We start from the raw sequence: 21935 nt of genomic DNA on the forward strand, positions 1-21935 counted from the left end.
GACTGGACCTAATGGTCAGGGGTCGCTTTACCTTTACTATGCAAAAATGCAAATTATGTTTCCCAACCTTGGGTCTCCAGCTGTTTTTGGACTACAGTTACCATCATCCGTGACCACTGGTCTTGCTAGCTAGGGATGGTGGGAGCTGTAGTCCAAAAACAGCTGGAGACCCAAGGTTGGGAAACACCAAAGATGACAAATCAGAGAGACAGTTAGAGGACTAAGGTCACCCAGCAGGCTACACGGCCCACAGAGATATGAACTGAGGTCTCCCCATGCATGTTCAGGCAAGCAAAGCAAATCATACATACAATTAACATCTTGCACAGGGCATCACAATTCATACTTCCACAGCTGGGGTCTAGCTAGGGGGCAGGAGCAGAAAAGCTTTTTCAGCCCTAGAGCAACCTTCCAGGGGCTATATGCAGTAGTGCAGGGGGCCAGAGCCAAAACTGGGAGGAGCCACAAATGTAAATATTGCATTAGTACAGTAGGCTAGTTTTGACGCACCCATCTCTACCCTCCCTTTGAGTAAGCAAATGGCATTACCAGAGAAATTCAAGGACACGCTCCATCCAGGCAATAAACAGAGGGTGTAAAGGACGACTGGGGAAGGATGTAGCTTGGGAAGAGTTTGCAGCATGGGGAAAATCTCAAGGGTTGGACAGAGAAGCTTTGGAGGACCACATCTGGCCCCTAGCCCTGAGGTTACCCACCCCTGGTCTACTGACTCCTGCAGGACCAATATTACAGCACAATAAACATTTACAAAGCACCAGAATTCCTCTCTTTAGAGTCATACCTGTGTCTGGTTTTACTGATTTATTGAACTCAGCCTTCGCTACCTTACAGGATATCTTTGGGAGAAGAAAAGGCTAAGCAGTAAATCATTTTCTGGATTCACTCAGTATCTGTCAGAAATTCTACTTTTTCCACATAAATGTTGATGTATTCCTGAAAGATAGCCCACTCCTTTCACTTTTTGAAAGGAGAGCAGAATTAAGATAAAAGAAGAGATTAAAGAAATACTGAAATGCGTTTAAGCTAGTTGGAAAAACATAGTAGCGTAACAAGAACGGCTGGAAGTCAAGTCACTTGGTGAGTGTCCGTATGGGGTATGTGTGTAGGTATGTTGATATGTATAGTATAGGTAGGTATTATATAGAGTAATGTAGGTATGTTTTATGTTATTAAAATTAGGTAGTGTGTTGTGTACCTGTATTGTGTAAATGTATAGGTATGTGTTTTAGATGTTAATAAAATAAATTATTAAAAAGAAAAGGCTAAGCAGTAAATTCTACACAAATCCAGAGTGGAGTCCCTAAGATAGTTGGATGACACCTTGTATATCTCCTTCCGATGACTCCTGCAGCCAGGCTGGTGCCAAACGTCTTGCTTAGCTTTCCTTTGGACCACATCAAAGACTGTCATCTGGGCAGTCCAGGATCTCCATTGACACGGCCCAGGCTTGCGCCCCAGGGAAGTAACGAACGCCACAGTTTGACAGCACCCCCAGAGGCACACTCCATTGTCTCTAGAGACAGGTGGACGCCAACAATACTGTCCCTTCTCTCAAAGAAGCTCATGGTAGCACTCAGTGACAATGTTTTGAAAACATAGAATCATAAAATCGTAGAATCATACGAGTTGGAAGGGACCACAAGGGTCATCTAGTCCAACCCCCTGCAATGCAGGAATTTACTACTTCTTCCTTTCTTTCCATCCCTTACCCTGCCACCCACATGGTTCTTTTCTACTCAGTTTGGAAAAGTACTCTGAAAACAAACTTCCAGTATCATCTTGGAAAAGGCATACAAAATGATGGCACATATTATCTTTAGGAAAACATACAGAATTATCATTAATTGATAATTAAGTTCAACCCCCCCACCCCGCTAAGGAGATTCTTGCATCCTGGTCCTAATCAGATACAAAGCAGATCATCTAATGTTAATTAAAGCTGATGCGCAACTGACTAGGAAGGAAGCGCCACTGAACTCCATAGCAGTGTTTGAAATTAGCCAGGCGCCAGGCGCATTTTGCACCTGGCGTTTGACTACTTGTGACCAAGTGAAGATGCCTGGGTACCAGGATGACACCTGACATCTCCACCATCTGGAAGTGCATGCCTAGGGATCACTGGATCTGGACTGTTTTCACATACTAATACTCCATCTTGTCGAATGCTATCAATTCTATTTTACCTGTGCAATCAGAATGAATTTCTGGAACCAAACTGCTCTTCCTGTGCAGCCTGAGCAGGAGCAGTCACCATTAAGAAAGAGAGGTCGGAATAGGCCAATATATATGTGGAATGTCTCTGGATCAAGCAACTTTTCTTTTTTAAAAATTCTCAAAGCTCTTAACCTAGTCCTAGATCAATTGCCAGATGTTTAACTGAGAATCAATCACAGCCAGTCCATCCTTTGCCCCAAAATGGCAACTAGTCATTCCATTTTCACAACTGTAACCTTGGTTTAAGGAGCCATTTGGCAGCTAGCTTATATAGCTGAGTTTCTAACACTGCTCTGTAGGATTTGCTTCCAGGAAAACATCTTCGGAAGAGGTTTTTTTATTTTAAATTATTTATTTATTTATTTATTTATTTATTTTTAATGATATTTATTAAGAGTTTAAAAATTACAGAAAAAAAGATAGGAAAAAAATAACAATAAAAAAGAACAATAACAGAGCATACAACAATACAGCAAAAAACAAAAACAAAAAAGAGACTAAAACACACATCCAGTATTCCATATCTTTACCTTTCCTTTACTTGTTTCATCGGCCTCCTCACACCTCCCTTTTTTTTGTATTCTAGTTCAATTCCCTATTTCAGCAAGTTCTTCCCATCTTTCTCAATTTTTACTCTATAATTTATCTTAACAGTCTAACCTTGATTTTTTTCAATTTAACCCATTATCAATCAACTTTTACTTAATTCTTTGTTGCATTTCTACTAAAACCATGTAACTTCATTCCCGCATCCTTCTAACAAATTTTAAATTTTTTAAGGGCTTGTGGCAGTATGGAAAAAGCCCCACTCTATGCATAGCGAGGTGTACTTGCAAATAAGAGACGGGACAAAAGGCTGAAGGTCTGGACTTTATGCTGATGACAGTGCTAAACACTTACAAAGAAAGGCCTGACAGAATCATTCTGACAGGCAATTCATATGTAACCTTCCAGCTAATCGGCCCCGATGAGATACAATGGAAGAGACAGGTCCAAAAATCACTGGGGAGAGCTCTGTCAAACAGCAGAGAACGCGGCTTTGTTTCGGTGCCCTACAAGGAGGCACTATTGATCACAGGCTCAAGAAGGCATCATTCTCGTACACAAACGGAGAGATGCAGTTATTTGTGTCAATTAACTCTCATTCAATGTCAGTATTGATTGGCAAGGTCTCAACACTAGTTGTTGCCATCAATATGCTCCTTACAGCGGAGACACCAACAATCCGCTCGGCAGAACAAGGCAAGGCGGAGACAGCTGCATGGCTAGACGGGAGGAGAGGCCGGGGTTCCTCAAGACAGAAGCCGTCAGCTCCAACTCCTGTCCCAGAGCAAGTTTCTCACCTGCACAGCAGTAGCGAAGGAGCCGCTTCAAGAAGGAAGCATGCAACCTACAGGTGTGAAGCCTTAAATAATGAGGAGCAGGGAAAGGGCAGTCGCTTTCAGAGACAAGCTGTGCGTCGACGCCAAGGCCTCAGAAGAGAAAGAAAGCTTTCAGGAAACAGTCAAGAGCATGTCCCATATAAAAATGGTTCACTAGTTCTACCGGCTTAACACTATTTGCCTCGGCGCGGCACAAGTCAATAGGGTGGAAAATAGAATTTCTCATCTTTTAAAAGTTATTAGCCCATATCGCTTTGCTAAATGTCAGGCAAAATGCATGTGCCTTTCAAATGCAAACCCTCCGGAAACGAAACACACCACAAACATTTGGTTGGAGGTGGCAAGTTTAACCAAGGCTGGAAGCAATGGTGGTTTCACTTATAATAATAATAATTTTATTATTTGTACTCCGCCCATCTGACTGGGTTCCCCCAGCCACTTTGCTTCCAGCATATATAATAACATAAGAAAACATTAAAGATTAAAAACTTCCCTATATAGGGCTGCCTTCAGATGTCTTCTAAAGGTTGTATAGTTAACATCCAAACCATGTAAGGTAAAAGTGCATGTAATAAGCCGAAGACTATTCATTCAGAGGTGAACATGGTTGGATTTTTGCCTTGGACCAAGTAGAGCACTAGCAAAACCAGCTGCCAGCTGAAAAGGTCTAAAGCAGAGCCAGGGAACCTACTGGCCTGCAGCTGTTCCTGGACTACAATTCTCTGCCTCGGCCAGCAATGGTCAAGGATGATGGGGCTTTAAAGTCTTGCAGCATCTAAAGCAGATCTTGCCAAATTTTTCATGTTGGTGACACACTTTTTTGGACATGCATCATGCCGCGACACAGTAATTCAGTTTTGCATCATTTCGTGACACGGTAATTCAGTTTTACTAACAAGCTGGAGGTTAAACTAACCCTTTCCAGCCCTGGGAAGAGCGTGGGGAGCATTCGTGCGACACACCTACACACTGCAGCCAACACACTTAACGTGTCGCGACACAGTTTGGAAAGCTCTGATCTAAAGGGCTACAGGTTCCCCAGCCATGACGTAAAGCTCTACTCTTCTTCCACTCAGCAAATTCCGAGTCCAAAAAACGAGTCAAGAAATATTGAGGACTGTTTTTATTTTTATTATTATCTCACTTGCAAACTTCCTCATTTGGCTTCTTTATTCCGCACCTCCCCCCCCCCCGCTGCTCCCTTCTTCGCTCGTCAACAAAATGACCCAGATGGCTCTGGAGATTATTTGACATCTCAGCTTTCGTAACAAAAGCATACAGGCACTGAGGGACTTTGCTTAGGAAGAACTATAACTGTTCCTAAAACGTCTCCAGAGAACTCTTTAGTGTACTTCCCAGCAGTGGAGATTGAATAAAATGGTGCACAGCCAAGGATGAACGGCACGCGCTCCTTTAAAAACCAATGGAGCTGAAAATGGCTGTTGCTCAGTTCACCACACGCTCTTTTAACCGTCGTTGGGGGTGGCGGTTGTTTGTTTTTGTAGCTAAATTCCCCTTCATAATGAACCATGCATTTTTAGAGCAGGGCTTCTCTCAGACTCAAACACACAAAAGAAATACCTGTCTTACCACCATTATTCTTTTAATTCTTGCTTTGCTATTACCACACTGCCTTTTAGCCACATACCAAGCTGTAATTAATGTAATTTCATCTGACAAGTGCCGATGGTTTTAATTTTAGTCACAATTAGTCTTTACAAAGGATTATTGCTGGGCATCATGAATGCCCTCTAGTTGTTATTGGACTCAAACCCTCTTCAGCTCCAGCCAACATGACCAATGGTCAGGGGTGATGGGGGTTGTAGTTCAACAATATCTGACAGGCCACAGACTTGGGCTTCCTCCTGACGCACAATTTTACCTATCGTCTTTAATTTCTGGAGCTAAATGAATGCAGCATTGCATTATGACCGTGTTTTGCAAATCCATGGTTGCAAAGAAGGTAGCCATGGTTAGCAAAAAACAAAAACCCACTAGTGCCGATATACAGTGGTTCCCCGCAAGACGAATGTCTCACAAGACGAAAAACCCGCTAGACGAAAGGGTTTTCTATTTTTCGATGCGCTTCGCAAGACGAATTTCCCTATGGGCTTGCTTTGCAAGATGAAAACGTCTTGCGATTTTTTTCGCTTCCCCCCCTTTTCTAAGCCGCTAAGCGCCTTTTAGCCGCTAAGCCTTTAATAGCCGCTAAACCGCTAATAGTGCTAATCCGCTAAACCGCTAATAGGGTTGCTTCGCAAGACGAAAAAATCCGCTAGACGAAGAGACTCGCGGAACAGATTAATTTCGTCTTGCGAGGCACCACTGTAATGCACAATGGTTTGTTTCCAGAATGAAAGAAGGCAGTTAGGAAAGCAAGATAGCATTAAGATTGCATGAGGTCACTGAAGGTGGAATAATATGTCTCTTAAAGTTGATCCTTCCTCTCTCTGCCTCCCTTCGAAGGAAAGGCGACCTTAATTTCCTCATCAGCGCAAACCACCATAATCCATCACAACCCATAGCTAATAAATAATCAAGTGTACAGGTCACCAAAATACACTGAGAAGAAATACACTCTCCTAATGATCTTCTACACTTTAAAAAATATTTTAAGACTTATTATTTTATGTCCATTTTGGTTTGCCTCTCCCAAAAATTCATGGCACGCAGAGCTAACAATCATGTGGCCCCTGGGATTTCACTTCTAAGGCCTCCCAAGCACTCCCTCCCTGCCACACAGCTGTGTAGGGCCTAAGCAGATCCATGACATCAGGGCAGCTAAGCCAATGGCATCAAGAGAGGTGGGGCAGGCAGAGGGGTCATAGGTTGAAGAGGAGACCGTAAAAGTGAAAACGTCAGAAGAAGATGCAAAGAGAAATGCAGAACAGTTGGGGAAGATTCCAGATGTACCCGAATACATGCTTTCTGCATTCTGACAACATGATGCCTGGCTATGGATTACATTCATAACCAGTGAGCTCTAAACAAGCGATTGAACAATTTCATTGCTATCATTTATTTCTCACTCACCTACCATAACATGTTATAGGTGGCTTAAGGTAAAGGGACCCCTGACCATTAGGTCCAGTCGTGACCGACTCTGGGGTTGCACGCTCATTTTGCTCTATAAGCTGAGGGAGCCAGCGTTTGTCTGCAGACAGCTTCCAGGTCATGCGGCCAGCATGACTAACCCACTTCTGCAAACCAGAGCAGCGCACTGAAACGCCGTTTACCTTCCCACCACAGCGGTACCTATTTATCTACTTGCACTTTGACGTGCTTTTGAACTGCTAGGTTGGCAGGAGCAGGGACCAAACAACCGGAGTTCACCCTGTAGCGGGGATTCGAACCGCCGACCTTCTGATCCGCAAGTCCTAGGCTCTGTGGTTTAACCCACAGCCACCCGCACCCCTATAGGTGGCTTACTACTTAATTAAAAAGGAACAGTTGCATCATTTTTCAAGAATGAAAAATGATGAGGTTGTGTTCTTCCTTTCCCCCGACACTCACTCTCTCTCTCTCTCTCTCTCTCTCTCACACACACACACACACACACACAGAGAGAGAGAGAGAGAGTCCCTTCCAAGCCAGCAAACTCAGCATAATTCACAGTGAAGTCTTTTATTTTTGTGCTTAAAAAAAATCTCCGAAACGTAAACACCAGAAACTCTGCAATCAGAATATACAAACTGCAACTGCCTTCATGTGCAGCTTTAATCTAATGAATTCAGACAAGATTACTTTTAGGATCACAGTGATATTCTGATGGATGTACATATTTGCTTACTTTAGTTTGCAGAAGGTGGGGTTTTTCATTGCTTTGGTAAGAACAGATTGTGAATATGAAGACCAATATAGAACTCCCACTTCCTGAACCCTTGAAGCAACAATAACAAAGCCAACACAATTTGCTAAACCTTTGAAACCCAGGACTAGAAGCTTGGTTTTAACATGCGAAACAAAAATAAGAAAATTCTGAGTAAAGATATCAGATTACGGGCAAGATGCCAGATTTTACACTACAAATTCACTATTATTTCAGATGTGCATGCTAGGTAAAATAAGCATGCTTTTGAATACATAGGAGCTGGATTTAGCCTCCAGCCACCCTGCTTTAGGAAACCTGGATGGACACAATGACCCACAAGTATCATTACAACTTTAGGACTCCAATTCTTTATCCATGTTCTCACAATACGGGATCGTAGCTTGCCACTCACTGGTGCCACTTAAGAATCATAAAGTTGGGACCACAAGGGTCATCTAGCCCAACCCCACGCAATCCGTGCCTCGAACCCACAACCCAGAGATTAGGAGTCTCATGTTCTACCGACCGAGCTATCTCAGCAGTCAGCTCTGAGAGTCTTCTCTGCTTACCTGAACGTCTTAACGAGAACTTTAAGTTCACTGTAAACATCCCCAAGAGGAATCCGAAGAGGGCCCAAAACAGCAGGCAAACTGGAAAGAAAGCAAAATCAGGCCATTTATTAGCGAATGTACTCCCTTGAGAACGCTGGTCATGAATGGCTAATAAAAAAAACCTCTCTTTAGCTTTGCTGGACTTTAGCCGACGCTCGCAATTTAGTCTCACCCCTTAAGTGATTCTCCCAATTCAACAAATGGCTCCCTTCTGGGTGTCTGAACAGCAGGTGTGAATGAGGTACTTACACTTTTCGCAGCTTTTCGAGGACAATCCGTGTCCGGATCTGCTGTTGAGCTTTAGAATCTACAAGCGGGAGGGCAGGGGGCCGCTGATGATCACCCTACAGGGCACAAGAAAAGTATTTTTTTTGGAGGAGGGGGTGACATAAAACATATTTTTAAAACTGCACTGGAGGGCCCTCGCTCAGTGGTAGATCATCTGCTTTGCATGCCAAAGGTCCCGGATTCAACCCCCACCTTCCCCAGGTAGGGCTGGGAAAATCTCTGCCTGAAACCCCAGACAGCCTCTACCAGTCAATGCAGACAATGCAAAGCTAGAAAAACTAACGTTTAACATAGGAAGCTGCCTTATACTGATTCAGAGCAGGGCTTCCCAAACTTGAGTCTCTGGCTGTTTTCGGGCTACAATTCCCATCATCCCCACTGGTCTCGCTAGCATCAGACTTCATTGGATACTAGCTACAGTTGGCAAAAACTTGTAATGTGGACCATTTTCAGTTCCAAAAAGGGAAGCAGGGGGTGGTTTGGAATTTGCACGTGAGGATGCAGGACCGTGCGTGAACAGACAGGAGGCAGGCAAGCACCCAAGGCACTGCTCCTAATCTTTTACCTTCATTGTTACATCTGCATTATTATTGTCGTATTTACATGAATCTAACGCACACCTCAATTTTCAAAACCTCAAAATTCAAAAAAGTATCTGTAAACACGCCATCAAATCTAATGTGTGCCCTAATTTTCACGGCATATTTTGGCCAAACAAAGGTGTGCATTACATTCGAGTAAATACGGTATTCTTATTATTCGGCTTTGATGCACAGAGTTCTTCCATAAACCAAGGTTTACAAAAAGACTGCTTTTTTTTTGGAGGGGGTGTGTGCATGTCTGTAACCAGCCTACTTCTCTAGCAAGATACTTACATTGTCATTGCTGTGATGCTGCTCCCCTCTTGACAGGGTTCCCAGATCTTCTTCGCCTAAGGTGAAGTTTCCTCTGTAAAATTCCTGCACTTTTAACTCTAACTGCGAGGTCTCTTCTTTCAGTTTCTCGTAACTGGGTACAGGTTTCGCTGCTGGACTCGAGGCCTTGAAAGGCAACGGCTGGCTCAGAGGGTTCTGGGTGCCTCTCTCAGAAGCGGCTTTGTTAGGTTCGTTGTCACTCTCCAAGTCATCCTCGTCAAGCTCCTCCTCTTCCTCATGGCCAGCTGCTGGAGAGGGCTGTGGGGCATAGGTGGCTGCGGCGGAGCTGCCATAGAGGAGCTTCACCGTCTCCTCAGTCCTCCATTCGATAAAGGTCTGCCTCAGCCCTTCTAGCAAGCTACATTTGGCAGTGAGGGGATTGGCTAGGCCTTCTGAGGTGGGCTTCTCAGTCTGTTTCGATTTGGCAAGCAACCTTTTAAATAGTTCTGCTCCTTTGGGGCTCACACCCAGGAAAACTACTTGCGAGCCGCTGGAGCTATCGCCAAAGCCTTCAGAGAGCTGGACAGTAGGACTGGATAGAGAAACAGGAGCTCCTTTAATCCGAGAGCTATCCAGAACATGTTCTTTTCCTTGAGTGTCTAATTTGCACCGACTTAACTGCTCTGCGGCATCATCAACGGAGGCGTCTGAATTGCTAGGTTTGGGTTGCGCTCTCCGCATGCACTTCTCTTTGAGAATACCCTTCCTGGGCAATGGACGTACACTCTTCTCTTGCAGAACGGAGGAGACAAATTCTTGTTCGGCCTCACTGCTGCTCTCACTGTCTATGCTGGAGTCGTCCTGGGTCGCTGCTGGGAGAGGGTTTTCAATGTCTAAAGTGTTGATTGCTTCATTGACTAATTTCACTTCCTTCCCAGAGTGGCCACTGTTGGGGGTGGGGGTGGGGAAGCAAACAAATATAAAAACACATTGACAAAACAAAAAAGGATAAAATAAGTGAGAGGAGAATCTGGCAGCTATAAAAGCATCACAGCAACTTTCAGCGTGGCTGCCCCCGTTCTACGGAAGAGCATCCTGTAGAGATATGGAAGGCACCCATTTTCTGCAAATAATTGATTCATTATTTTTGTTTGTTTGTTTCAACAGGCTTTTCCAGCTGAGTGAAAAGGTTTCTGCCTTAGGTGTTCGTTTTGCATTGATTTTAAACCCATCTTCATGTTTTTAAATTTGTTCTTGTCACTATTTTAGCTGTTTTTATGGTACAGTGGTACCTCGGGTTACATACGCTTCAGGTTACATATGCTTCAGGTTACAGACTCCGTTATCCCAGAAATAGTACCTCGGGTTAAGAACTTTGCTTCAGGATGAGAACAGAAATTGTGCTCCGGCAGCGCGGCGGCAGCGGGAGGCCCCATTAGCTAAAGTGGTGCTTCAGGTTAAGAACAGTTTCAGGTTAAGAATGGATCTCCGGAACAAATTAAGTACTTAACCCGAGGTACCACTGTATGTCTTGAGACATGTATGTAAAGGGCAAGCCATAAATCAGGCATAGGCAAACTCGGCCCTCCAGATGTTTTGGGCCTACAGTTCCCATCATCCCTGCCCACTGGTCCTGTTAGCTAGGGATCATGGGAGTTGTAGTCCCAAAACCTCCGGAGGGCTGAGTTTGCCTATGCCTGCCATAAATTAACAACAAACCAACCAACAAGCATGTGTATTAACTAGAGATCTGAAGAGAGGGAAAGTCTTCACATTCGTGACAAGTGTGCTTTCCTAGGGAGGGAGTTACATCAAGTACCACCGCTGAGAAGGCTCTCTCTCTCTGTGCCATTATCTATACTACACTTTTCACAGAATCATAAAATTGTAGAGCTGAAAGGGACCTCTTGCAATGCAGGAATCTTCTACCCAATGTGGGGCTCAAACCCACAACCCTGAGAAGCACCACTGTGCCATTTTTAATAGTCATGGCTTCCCCCAGAGAATCCTGGGAACTGTAGTTTGCTAGGGGAACTGAGAGTTGTTAGGAGACACAGTCATAGAGCTGCAAGTCCCAGAGTTCCCTGGAAAGAAAGAGGGATAATTAAACCACTGTGGGAATCGCAGTTTTAGTGTTTCCTAACAACTCTCCAGACTTAACGAACTACAGTTCCCAGGATCCTTTGGAGGAAGCCATTGCTGTTTAAAGTGGTATGTTACTGCTTTAAATGCATCCTGCAGATGGGGCCTCTCTCTCCCTAGCTGCCACCTGCCTCACTTTTGACGGCAGCGTCACCCAGAGAAGAGCCCCAGATGATTGATGCTTTCTGCCAAGGGGCAGGCTGATGTGGAGGCAGGCGTTCTCTCTCAAGTACTGGATTGGCCTGAATATAAGCCACACTCCCCGCCCCCTTCTGACTGTGAAAAGCTAAATTGCAGCTTATATTCAGAATCGAATGCTGCGTGCCCGCCTCCTGGCACTACTGCCCTGAACAGGGGGCTGCCGGTGCCAGCTTGGGGAGGTAGTGCCAGGAGTGCCGGGAGGCGCGCACCCAGTGCGCTCGAAACTGAGTGCCAGTGTCAGCTTGGGGAGCAGGGCACCAAGCGTCGGCCAGGTGTCCCCCCGCCCCCTGTTCAGGGAGGTACAGCCGGGAGGCAGGTCGCACCTGTAAATAAGCCTTGAATTTTAAAGATGTGGCTTATTTGTGGGTGCATCTTACATTCAGGCCAATAAAGTAATTTTGCGCATGGGGATAAAGTGTACCTAAGCAACTGGACCTTTGAGAAACACCAGTTTCATAATTTCTGGATTTGTAAAGAAAGGGATTTAAAAAAAACACCAAATAAATAGATCCTAATGATTTCTACGACAACAAGCATGACACAGATCCTCCCTGCCCCCCCGTGATATACTAGAAGAGCAACTGCTGCGAAATTGCATTCAGATCTAGATGCAGACGAAGTACGGACCACTAGAAACCAAGCAAAATAAAGCCATTGAAACACGCACACACAAAACCCACCACAGATTGCAGATCCGGCCAAAGCTTTCTCTCTCTTTTTAAATGAATACAAAACCAGAGGATCTGCCCATTTGACATTTTACCTGAAGATGTAAACAAGCTTTCGGCACATATAATTGGTCTCATTTCAGTTACAAAGAAAGTCACATACAAAACACCGATGCTTCGGGCCCGAGAGCAAACACTGTGCTTGTGTCATGTTTCAACAGGTCCGATTGTGCCGCAGCACTAGGGGCAGCTGTAAATCATACAGATCAAACAGACCCTTCGCCATCACAAAAGAGGGAAACAATCAAGGCAAACAGCTCTTTCTGGAGGCCGGCAAGAGCCGTGGCCGTGTGACAGAAGAGAACAGGAAATCAAAGACTTCTTTCAACCAGATTGTGGATACATAAATGAAACCACCACTTCTACCGTACCTTTCCCCATCCTTCAGCAATTCAATGTCTGGTGGCCTTGGAAAACAAAAAACAAAGTGCAGTTTAGAAATTAAATTGATTCTGAGCAATGAGTCGAGAACTGGGGTTTACAGCTAGAGTAGTCTGGCAATGATTTAAAAGGTTTATCATAGACCTGTAGAGTTGGAAGGGACCCTGAGGATCATCTAAGTCCAACCGCCTGCAATGCAGGAATAGGCAGCTGTCTCCATATGGGGATCAAACCTGCCACCTTGGCATTATCAGCACAGAGCTCTAACCAACTGAGCTATCCAGGCTGGTAAACAACATTAACCCACCTAAGCAGATCCAATAATTTGGGGAGAGGAGAACCACTGCTAATGGTCAATTCTGACCTGCAAGTTTACATGCCTAAAGCCACATGAATAGGAAGCATCGGGATAAGTTTGAAAACCATACAGCACAGTCCTAGGCATGTTTACTCAGAAGTAAGTCCCGCTGCTTTCACTGGTGCTTACTCCTCAGTTATGCATGTTTAAGACTAAAACTTGAATCTTCAAATAGTTGGGCTAAGAATGGTAACAGATGACGGAGCAGGGTAGCAGCACTTATCTGACCTCCAGGCAGGGGGGTCACTGCTGCCGTTTTCTGGAAGAAGAGTGGGAGGGCCAAGGGGCCGGTCAGCAAGGTGCAAACTCACTGGGAATGGAACTAATACGGTATTGACCATCACCCCATCCTGCTGTCTGCTACTGGCTCAGAATGTATCAGGAGAAAACAATCCCAGCCGGAAATGTTCTTTGCATCCATTCCAACTGCTCAATTTGGACCTGATGGCGATGGGGCAGCATTATGCTGGAGGCAATTCCAAAGGCCATGGAAAAACAATGCAGTTCCAGGTGAAAATGTGCTCTTACAAAGTATTTTTGGGGGGAAATCCTTAAAGTATCATAAAAATACCTAAAACTGGTGCTCAGCAGCTCTTTCTGATATGACTTTGTGATATGTCAGGAGTTGTCTTCATCTCCATGTTATTTTGTCTTTAGAAAAACCTTTTTGGGTGCAACTATTCCTGGATCAAGGACTATATGTGTTGGCAATGATTTTTTTGCAATGTGTTTAGCATCGCTATTGGGTGGGAGGTGGGCAGGTTTCTAAAGCTGGCATCATTTAAATGGGGGGAAAAAGAAAGCCTCGCAGCAACATACTTTTGGATACTGCACTTATCTCAGAATAACTTCATGCAATTCAAGTGAGGTTTTACTTTTTTGGTCTGAAAGCACAAAAAGAAAATGTTCTTCCAACTTCTGGAATTTAGAAATAATCTATTCAGGACTGATACCTAGTAATAGATTATTGGTTCTGATTTTTTAATCAATATCCACATGTGTTACCTGGAACTGGCCTTTAATAAGGTGGTGGTTTTTTTGCTGTATTTCTGTGGCATTTTGCCTCCGAATAGTGAGATGGTGACACCCAGTGGCAACCTGGTAATTTGCAAGTCACAATTTTTCTCTTTAGCCTAGTCAGATTCCTTTCCTACCTCCTAGGTTGACTAGGTCTACTCTAAGAGTCTATTAGGCAAGTGTCCTGTTTCCAAAGACTGAATCACAGTCCCCTTTGGTATTGTTGCTAAAATTAGGACAGCTGCTCTAATAAGATTAGGCAAGGTAATCCTGCCTTTAAAAAGACAGATAGATTTGAGATGGGGCCTGATCAAGCAGAGCTGGAAGGAGCAGACCTAATGCTCACAACAGGAGGCAGATCCTGGGGGGGACACATAGCCTCCCACTTTCCAAAGGGTTTCACAAGACCCAACAAACAGCTGATCATTAGGCCTTGGAAGCCTATGTGCATATAGGTTTGCACAGGGCTTAGCAGGCACTGCTAATCAGATCAGCCTGCAAACCACATTTCAGCTGAGCCATTACCTGTCCCAGGCCTGACCAAACTCTGGCTTCAAAGTCACTAGCAAAACCATTTGCTCAGGCTGTTAATCTGCTACATATATGAAATCAGGTGTAGGGTGGGTGGCCATAGGCATGGCTTGGCCAAAATGGCCTTGTGGGGCCACATGGAGAAGCTTATGCAAGTGGGTCAGAGGTTTGCTACTCTCTGCCTTAGCTGGATATTCCTGAACCAAGTTCCTCCCTCACCTCTTTAAATACAGTCATGCAGTTCAGCTAGACTGACCATGCTTAAGAGGTTAATAAGGGTTTGAGCCTGCTATTGCACTTGAATAGCCAGCTGGAAAAAAATCTTCTCCATCCCGGGGCTACATCTTTTGACAAAGGGTATTATCTTTAAACACACTGAAAAGAAAAGAATAGTGTATTTTTCTACGCATGTTTTTGGTGTTGTTTTCCTTTCAAATGATGCCCAAGAACAAAACCCTGGGCCTAGCCAAATAACATTATCCAATTACCTTTCTTCTTCTCGCAGCCACACAGGACTTTTTGAAATCTGAGCTTCGAAGTATTTTGATGCTCTGTAGCAGAAGTTACTGCAAAAACACTGCCCCCCCAAAGAGAACAACAAATGTCAGTTTCATACTTAACAAAATAGAAATAAACTTGATAAAAACTTTGATAGATTGGTGAGTGTGAAGAATCAACTAACACGCTGAATACAGATTATTAACATTTTAAGACCAGTTGCTAAGAACAGGAAGTCGGATGCAATGCAAGAGCAATTATTCTCTGCCTCTGAGTTGGAATCTAGTCATGTGTCACAAAGCTCAGCAAATCAGCTTGTACTGACTTCATTACGCTGCAACTTGCTCTTTCGGTGGCTCTGAACTGGTAGGGCATGAAGAGGTACTTGGCAAAGGAACTTAAAGAGCTGAAGAAGTCAATAGCAGCAAGAAATAGCAACCCAGAACCTTGCATGTAGCCAGGATTACACCTCTAGAGCCCTTGGCAACACTGAACCAATTTCTTGCAAAACAACAATAAACGAAGAAGTGATAATGTAACAAACAGCTTTTAAACTTACCTTTCTTTCAGTAATATCATACACTTTGTTTGTTTTGGTTGATATTTTGTACTTTTGTTTTGGCACCTAAAAAATAATAATCACAAACACTGTTTTGCAAATGTGTCAGTGCTCCCTCTAGCATTCCTCTCCTCTAAAATAATATTCCATAATTAACACTACTGACCAAACCACATTACAGTGGTACCTCGCAAGATGAATGCCTCGCAAGACGAAAAACGCGCAAGATGAAAGAGGTTTTCCGTTTTTTGAGTCGTTCCGCAAGACGAATTTCCCTATGGGCTTGCTTCGCAAGACGAAACGTCTTGCGAGTTCTTGCGAGTTTGTTTCCTTTTTCTTAAAGCCACTAAGCCGCTAATAGTCGCTAAGCCGCTAATAGCCGTGCTTCGCAAGACGAAAAAACCACAAGACGAAGAGACTCGCGGAACGGATTAATTTCGTCTTGCGAGGCACCACTGTACGTTGAACTGAGCTTCTCAAACCACACTTCTGAAAACTGATGACAATTTTTGTGTAAATGCTGAGGACTTCAGCTTGCATTTGAAGTCTTGAGATGTGGAGAGCAACATGCTGTTCCACCCCCGACCTAAGCTATATCAATTTTTAAAAATACAAGTCCTTAGCCTCTGTAAGAAAAGCCAAATACCTGAATTGGACACAGCAATGAACTATGGTGCATTGTTATGTACATGAGCCTTGCGCTCCTCCGGCACAACTGCAAGATCAAAAGCTTTTGCTTCCATTTTTGATCAACCATAGTTTAGCATTACATCCAAAACCTAAACTGTGGCTAATATTAACTATGGTTTATTGAAACAAGCCAGCTTCATAAACCAAGGTTTGAAGTTGGCTTGTTTGGGTAAATCATAGTTAAGACTAACCACATTTTGTCTGAATTCAAACCTAATGCTAAGCTGCAGTTAGTCGAAAATAGAAGCAAAAGCTTTTGATCTCCTATCTTGGCCACATTGGGGAGAGAAAGGGGGCACCCTAAATCACTGACAGGGAAAGGTGGCCAATGTGCAAACAGATAATCTTCACTCAAGTCTCCTGTTTTAATTACTGTGCTGTTTTAATGGGATTGCTTTATTGCATATTTTAATTATGGATCTTTATATGTTGCTGTTTTGATGAGAGTGTTTTATTGTTTATTTTAATTGGGCATTTTAATTATGGATGCTTGTCTTTAATGCTCGTTTAATTGGGTTTTGTTCTTGTAAACTGCTTTGGCAATAAGTGGCATATAAATTAAATAATCATCTAAAGCTGTGGAGCCCTGGGTTCAAATCCTCACTTAGCCAATTAGCTTAATAGGTGAGTTTGGATTTGGATTTGATATCCCGCTTTATCAGTACCCAAAGGAGTCTCAAAGTGGCTAACAATCTCCTTTCCCTTCCTCCCCCCACAACAAACACTGTGAGGTGAGTGGGGCCGAGAGTGTAACTAACCCAAGGTCACCCAGCAGCTGCATGTGGAGGAGCGGGGATGCGAACCCCGTTCACCAGATTACGAGTCTATCGCTCTTAACCACTACACCACACTGGCTCTCGTGACACTGGCCAAGCCACTGTCCCTCAACCAACCTTCTCCAACACAGTGCCCTACAGAATTTTGAACTACAACTTCTATCAGCCCTAACTACTGGCCATGCTGCCTGGAGCTGATGGGAGTTACAGTCCATATTATCTGGAAGGCATCAGATTATACACAAAGATGACCAAGGATTCCTGTCCATGCATCAGTGAAGTTCAGTTGACCAGACACCACATTCCAACACAGAAAGACAGATGCAAAACTGCAGAAATATAAAGAAGCCACTCATAGATTCTTACATTCTGTAGCCTCTTTCGGCATATGGGGTAGCCACACAACTTGATGATAAAGCGTTCTTCCACAACATCCTTATAGTGAGGAGGTGTTATAATCTTCCCCTGAAAATATGGAAACACACAGACGTAAGTTACAGGGTACTGCCTTCAAACTCAAAACAAATAAAAAGTTTAGAATAGGAAAAAGCGTTTTCAAGAAAACAAAGCAGCAGAAAATTGGAAAAGGAACAGAAACTGCGAACAATGACAAAAGGAATCTATCTTTTAGATTCTCTATTTTTTTTCTGAATGAAAACAAAGAAGCAACAACTGCTTTTCATCTGGCAGGATGGAACAGAACAGAGACCGCTTAAAATATTTTGCATAAATGATGCAAATCTTCCAGCTGCCATCACTTGTGGTGCTTATATGCGTGTGACTATGTAATTATGATTACTCAGAGGTCACATTTTCTTCAATGAGGCTTATTTCCAAGTAGGTGGCTGCAAGATTCAATTTGCTTCGGGTCGCCCAGCAAGAGTGCAATGTACCTTACTCTCTTATAAGGGTTTTAAAGAATGAAACATTAAGTTCTGAAAGTGCAATAAAACATTGTTTTGTTTGTTTTTACTGGAAGTCTTTTTCATGGAAATCCATGGAGTCTCCCACCAACACCCAAAAGAAAGGTGCCTCAGATTGGGCTGTCAGAATATGTAGGAGCCCTGAAAACTAAGAGTCTGAGTTACAAACAAGGAAGTCTCCCATTTCAGACTCATCTCCGTGATGAGCTCATTGTGCAGCCTTAGAAAAGTCACTATCTTCCCACTTCAGTGCATCTATCTGCAAAATCGGGGAACAAAAAATGCCTTACAGCAGTGTTGGGGAACATCAGGCCTGCAGGAGTGGGGGGCAAACTCTAGGTCTGTCTCTCTCTGGTCCTTTGAGCTCTCCTCATACCATGCCCCTTTTCTACAAGCCACACCCCTTGCTGGCTTTGAGTGTTTATGCCTGGCTGGAATATGTCCTTGATCTCTGATAATGCCTCTTGCTTGTCTGGATGGGATTACAAACATCTGATGGGACTCCGTAGTATCTGCTACTCCCTCAAATCTTCCAGGACACCTGCTGCTTGCAAGAGAGGAGCAAATAAAGCAGGAGTGGAGTGTCCAATGCAGCCCGTGGGCTGAAAATGCCCTGCCCTAAGAGAAGGCATTAATATGGGTTGTTTGGTAGAGACCAAAACTTTTTTCAGGGTTGAGGAGATCTAAACAATCGCCTGACACCACAATCCTATGCATGCCTAGTCAGATGTAAGACACACTTTGTTCAAGGGGACTTACTCCCACATAAGGGTGTATTGGGTCACAGCTTGAACTGTACAGAGTAGCATTAAAAAGATCAAGGAACTCCCTAACTCCTAAGCTCTGTTCTATTTCTACTACAAGCAATTTACTAGGACTGGAAATCTTGCAAGTACCACTCTGGGAAAAGCTGGTCATACTTCAGGACCATCCACAGTGTGCCATATATTTTAAATTCCACCCTCAAGCTTGTCACACTATTTCCTGTTTTAAGCAAAAGAAGATCCCTCCTTTGTCCCAACTTTGCTACCGTATCCTGCCTTAACGAGCTACATGATTTAACTAAAATCAGAGAAACTTAGGTTAGCCACAAGTCTGTAAGTTTCTAATAGGTATATGCATCTCTGCATGAAAATTGAAGGGACAAAAATGCAAACGTAAGATGCGCCTTTGATTTTAATGGGACTTGTGCACTGGAACACAGCATGCTTTCATTCAGTAAGCCTCATTTAAAACAGTGGGACTCATTCCTGAGCAAACACAGAAGTGCATTGCTAAGCGTCTGCAAACTACGTCTGGACTGGGATGAGCGTGCAGATGATATACAGAAGGCTGGCAAAAGCTTATCCAACAGTAACAACAAACTTTTTGAAACACAAAGCAGTATAAAACTTGCCAAGAAAAAGAGGACCTACACAATCCACAAGGAATTCTTCTGTAATATCTTCTTCCAACAGACGTTCGACAACCTGCAAGGCTTTTCGCTCAGCCTCAATCTTCTTTCTAATGGCAGCTTCAAGTGCCACCTTCCTACAAGAGAACAAATTAGCCGTATGAATAACACAACATATCGGAAACCTGTGGCCTTGCAGATGTTGTTGGTTTAACAGTATTTGGTTTAACTATGCTATGTTTAGAGATATGATACCTTTGTGCAGCATCTTCATTTTTCAAAGCACTTGACTGTTTCTTTCCTAAAAATAATAACATGCAAACAAATGATTATACTGACTTAAGACATTTGAGGAATACTTTTCATGAGTCTCTTTTCAAAAAAAGTGCTTTCATACATTTTAATACATTTAGTACACTGGTGTCTGCTTATAGAAATTTGCGAATTGTATTATACAGGTGTCTGGAAACTGAAGTTCTCTATAATTATGTATGCAAATACTGAGAGAGAAAAGCTGAATGTTCACTGCAGAAGCACGCCATAAAGCATAAGGAGACTTTTGCAATTTGTCTTCGGTTGCATGTGTAATTTTAGAGTGAACTTTTACCATCTGCAAAGATGACTACTTGCCCTACAGAACAAGAGTCCAAATACGCAACACCACTAAGTGCCAATTAATATATTTGAACCATTATCACATACACAGTTTCAGGAAAGTTAAACTGTGGAAAAAAGTTGTTTTTACATGTTTACTGCCCAGGCTTGTTTACAGAAGGCCATCGTAGCCCAAATTAGCAATACTGAATGCATAGATGGAAGATAGGTAAGCTAAAAGGCTATTATATTGTGCACTCATAAACCGAACTGAAATACTTTACAGGACCTATCACTTCATTGGCAGAGTTCATTGGCCAACTCTCTGTCCCGGTGTTGCTCCTCAGTGGCAGCCTCAGAGGCCAAATTTAAGCAAGTGATGCTTTCTCCTTCCATCTCTGTGTCAGGAAAAGTGTCACGGGTTAAAATCTGTTCCAGTCCCGTTAAAGGGCCAGGACTAGGCTAAGCAGTATTTCAACATTTTGAAGAACAGTTTGCATGAGTCTATTTATTATACCTAGGTAAATGGGCATCACCTTACACGTATGACCCATAAGAGAATCCTGTGCACATGATGAAACCCTGCCGTTTCCCTGAACGCCACCCTTGTAAAATGAGGTCCTACATTTTATTTTGGCAAGGCCGTTTTCTGACAGCAGAGTTCAGCCTGTGCTGTACATATCTCCTCATGTAGCCGTGGGCAAAGGCAGAAAAGCACCGCCAAGAGGGGGGAAAGTCGATTAACTCACCATATATATGCAGCGCTTTTCGTTTAGGTACGGTCTGGCCTGATTTGAGTACGTGAGCCATGCAAGCTTAATTGAAAACAAGTCCTGTGGCTGTGTTGGGTGAGGTTCCCCTGCCCCAGATGAACTGGCAGGTGCGCAACATAGAATCCTGTAGAGTTTGAAGGGACCCCAAAGGCTGGTCTATCCCAACCCTCTGCAGTGTGGGAACCACAGCTGAATGAATCATCCCTGGCAAGTGGCCACCCAACCTTGATCCCAGGCATGTTTTGCAGAGGAACATTTCCCACAGGAAAGACTCAGTAGCAACTTTCTAGGGAATTGCCCTCTTAACAGAGCAAACCTGTGCCCCACCTGTCAAAAGCAGGGACCCATCCTATTCAGTGGTGGTCGCTTCCTAGGAAAGCAAGCCCAATGTTAAAAACCAAAGCACACAGCAAAAGGAGTTTGGGTGGACTGAGCGGGCACCAGGCATGCATGCGAATCCTTAAAAATGAGTAAAAATTCTCCACCAACTGTAGTTCTGCCCACCACTCCCACTTAATTTTTTCCCCAATTTTTTTTTATTGGTTTTCACAATATTATAAACAAACAAACACATAGGAGAAACAAACATAAATCATAGCCTTATTAAAAATTACACTTATTAACTTTGTTAAGTGACTTCCCCGCTTCCCCTTGGTTGAATTTCATTGCATATCCTTTCAACGGTTTCCCAAGTCACAATTCTTATAAAATTTTACTTAAACATTAACATCCTTAAATCTTCACTTTATGAAATTAAACATATTAATTCATCACACCACTCCCACTTAAAAAACAACAACTTTGGGGGCTATCTGCCCCCCCCCAAAGCTCAACTTCCCCAACAAAAAATCCTGGCTATGCACATGGTGCCAACTTAAATAAAATACTGGGTTGGGGGGGGCAGGTAAGCCCTAATGGACCACAATGGCTATGTCCCAACACCTTGCGGGGAGACCTGTCCCCCTCAAATATTTTATGGGGGGGTCAAAGGGACCTCGGGCCCCCAGGTGGGTGGAGGAGTCTCGCGCTGTGTGTGTGGCATGGGGGGGGCATTTTGTCCTCTCACTCCCGACGCCTTCAACCCCTCCCCCCCCGCAACTCTTTCGCCTCGCGGTCACCCCTCCAGGAACGCCGGTTGGTTCGTCCCTCTCCGTTCGCTACGCACGCACAGGAAGCGGGGAGGAACGGCC

The 21935-nt window shown here is 43.7% G+C and overlaps 1 protein-coding gene across 4 annotated transcripts in view; it reads right to left on the reverse strand.

Annotated features, from left to right (window-relative positions):
- Positions 1-21935, reverse strand: part of RPAP2 (RNA polymerase II associated protein 2) — a 51913-nt gene that overhangs the window by 29815 nt on the left and 163 nt on the right. For 2 of the 4 annotated variants that reach the window (XR_014221014.1, XM_082227877.1), the window contains exons 1-10: positions 20722-21057; positions 19634-19679; positions 19401-19515; positions 17429-17527; positions 15597-15662; positions 15028-15116; positions 12624-12659; positions 9203-10127; positions 8289-8383; positions 7998-8078 (exon numbers count right to left, since the gene is read on the reverse strand). Coding sequence is in view for 3 of the 4 variants with exons in the window: in XM_082227877.1 (XP_082084003.1) it covers positions 7998-8078; positions 8289-8383; positions 9203-10127; positions 12624-12659; positions 15028-15116; positions 15597-15662; positions 17429-17527; positions 19401-19515; positions 19634-19679; positions 20722-20782 (1613 nt within the window). In the remaining variant the exon portion in view is untranslated. Of the gene's footprint in view, positions 1-7997; positions 8079-8288; positions 8384-9202; positions 10128-12623; positions 12660-15027; positions 15117-15596; positions 15663-17428; positions 17528-19400; positions 19516-19633; positions 19680-20721; positions 21060-21935 lie in introns of those variants that run through there. The other 2 variants (XM_082227878.1, XM_082227879.1) reach the window with 2 other exon arrangements.

Source organism: Podarcis vaucheri, assembly GCF_965113315.1.
Source record: "Podarcis vaucheri genome assembly, chromosome: 6".
Lineage (NCBI taxonomy): Eukaryota > Metazoa > Chordata > Lepidosauria > Squamata > Lacertidae > Podarcis > Podarcis vaucheri.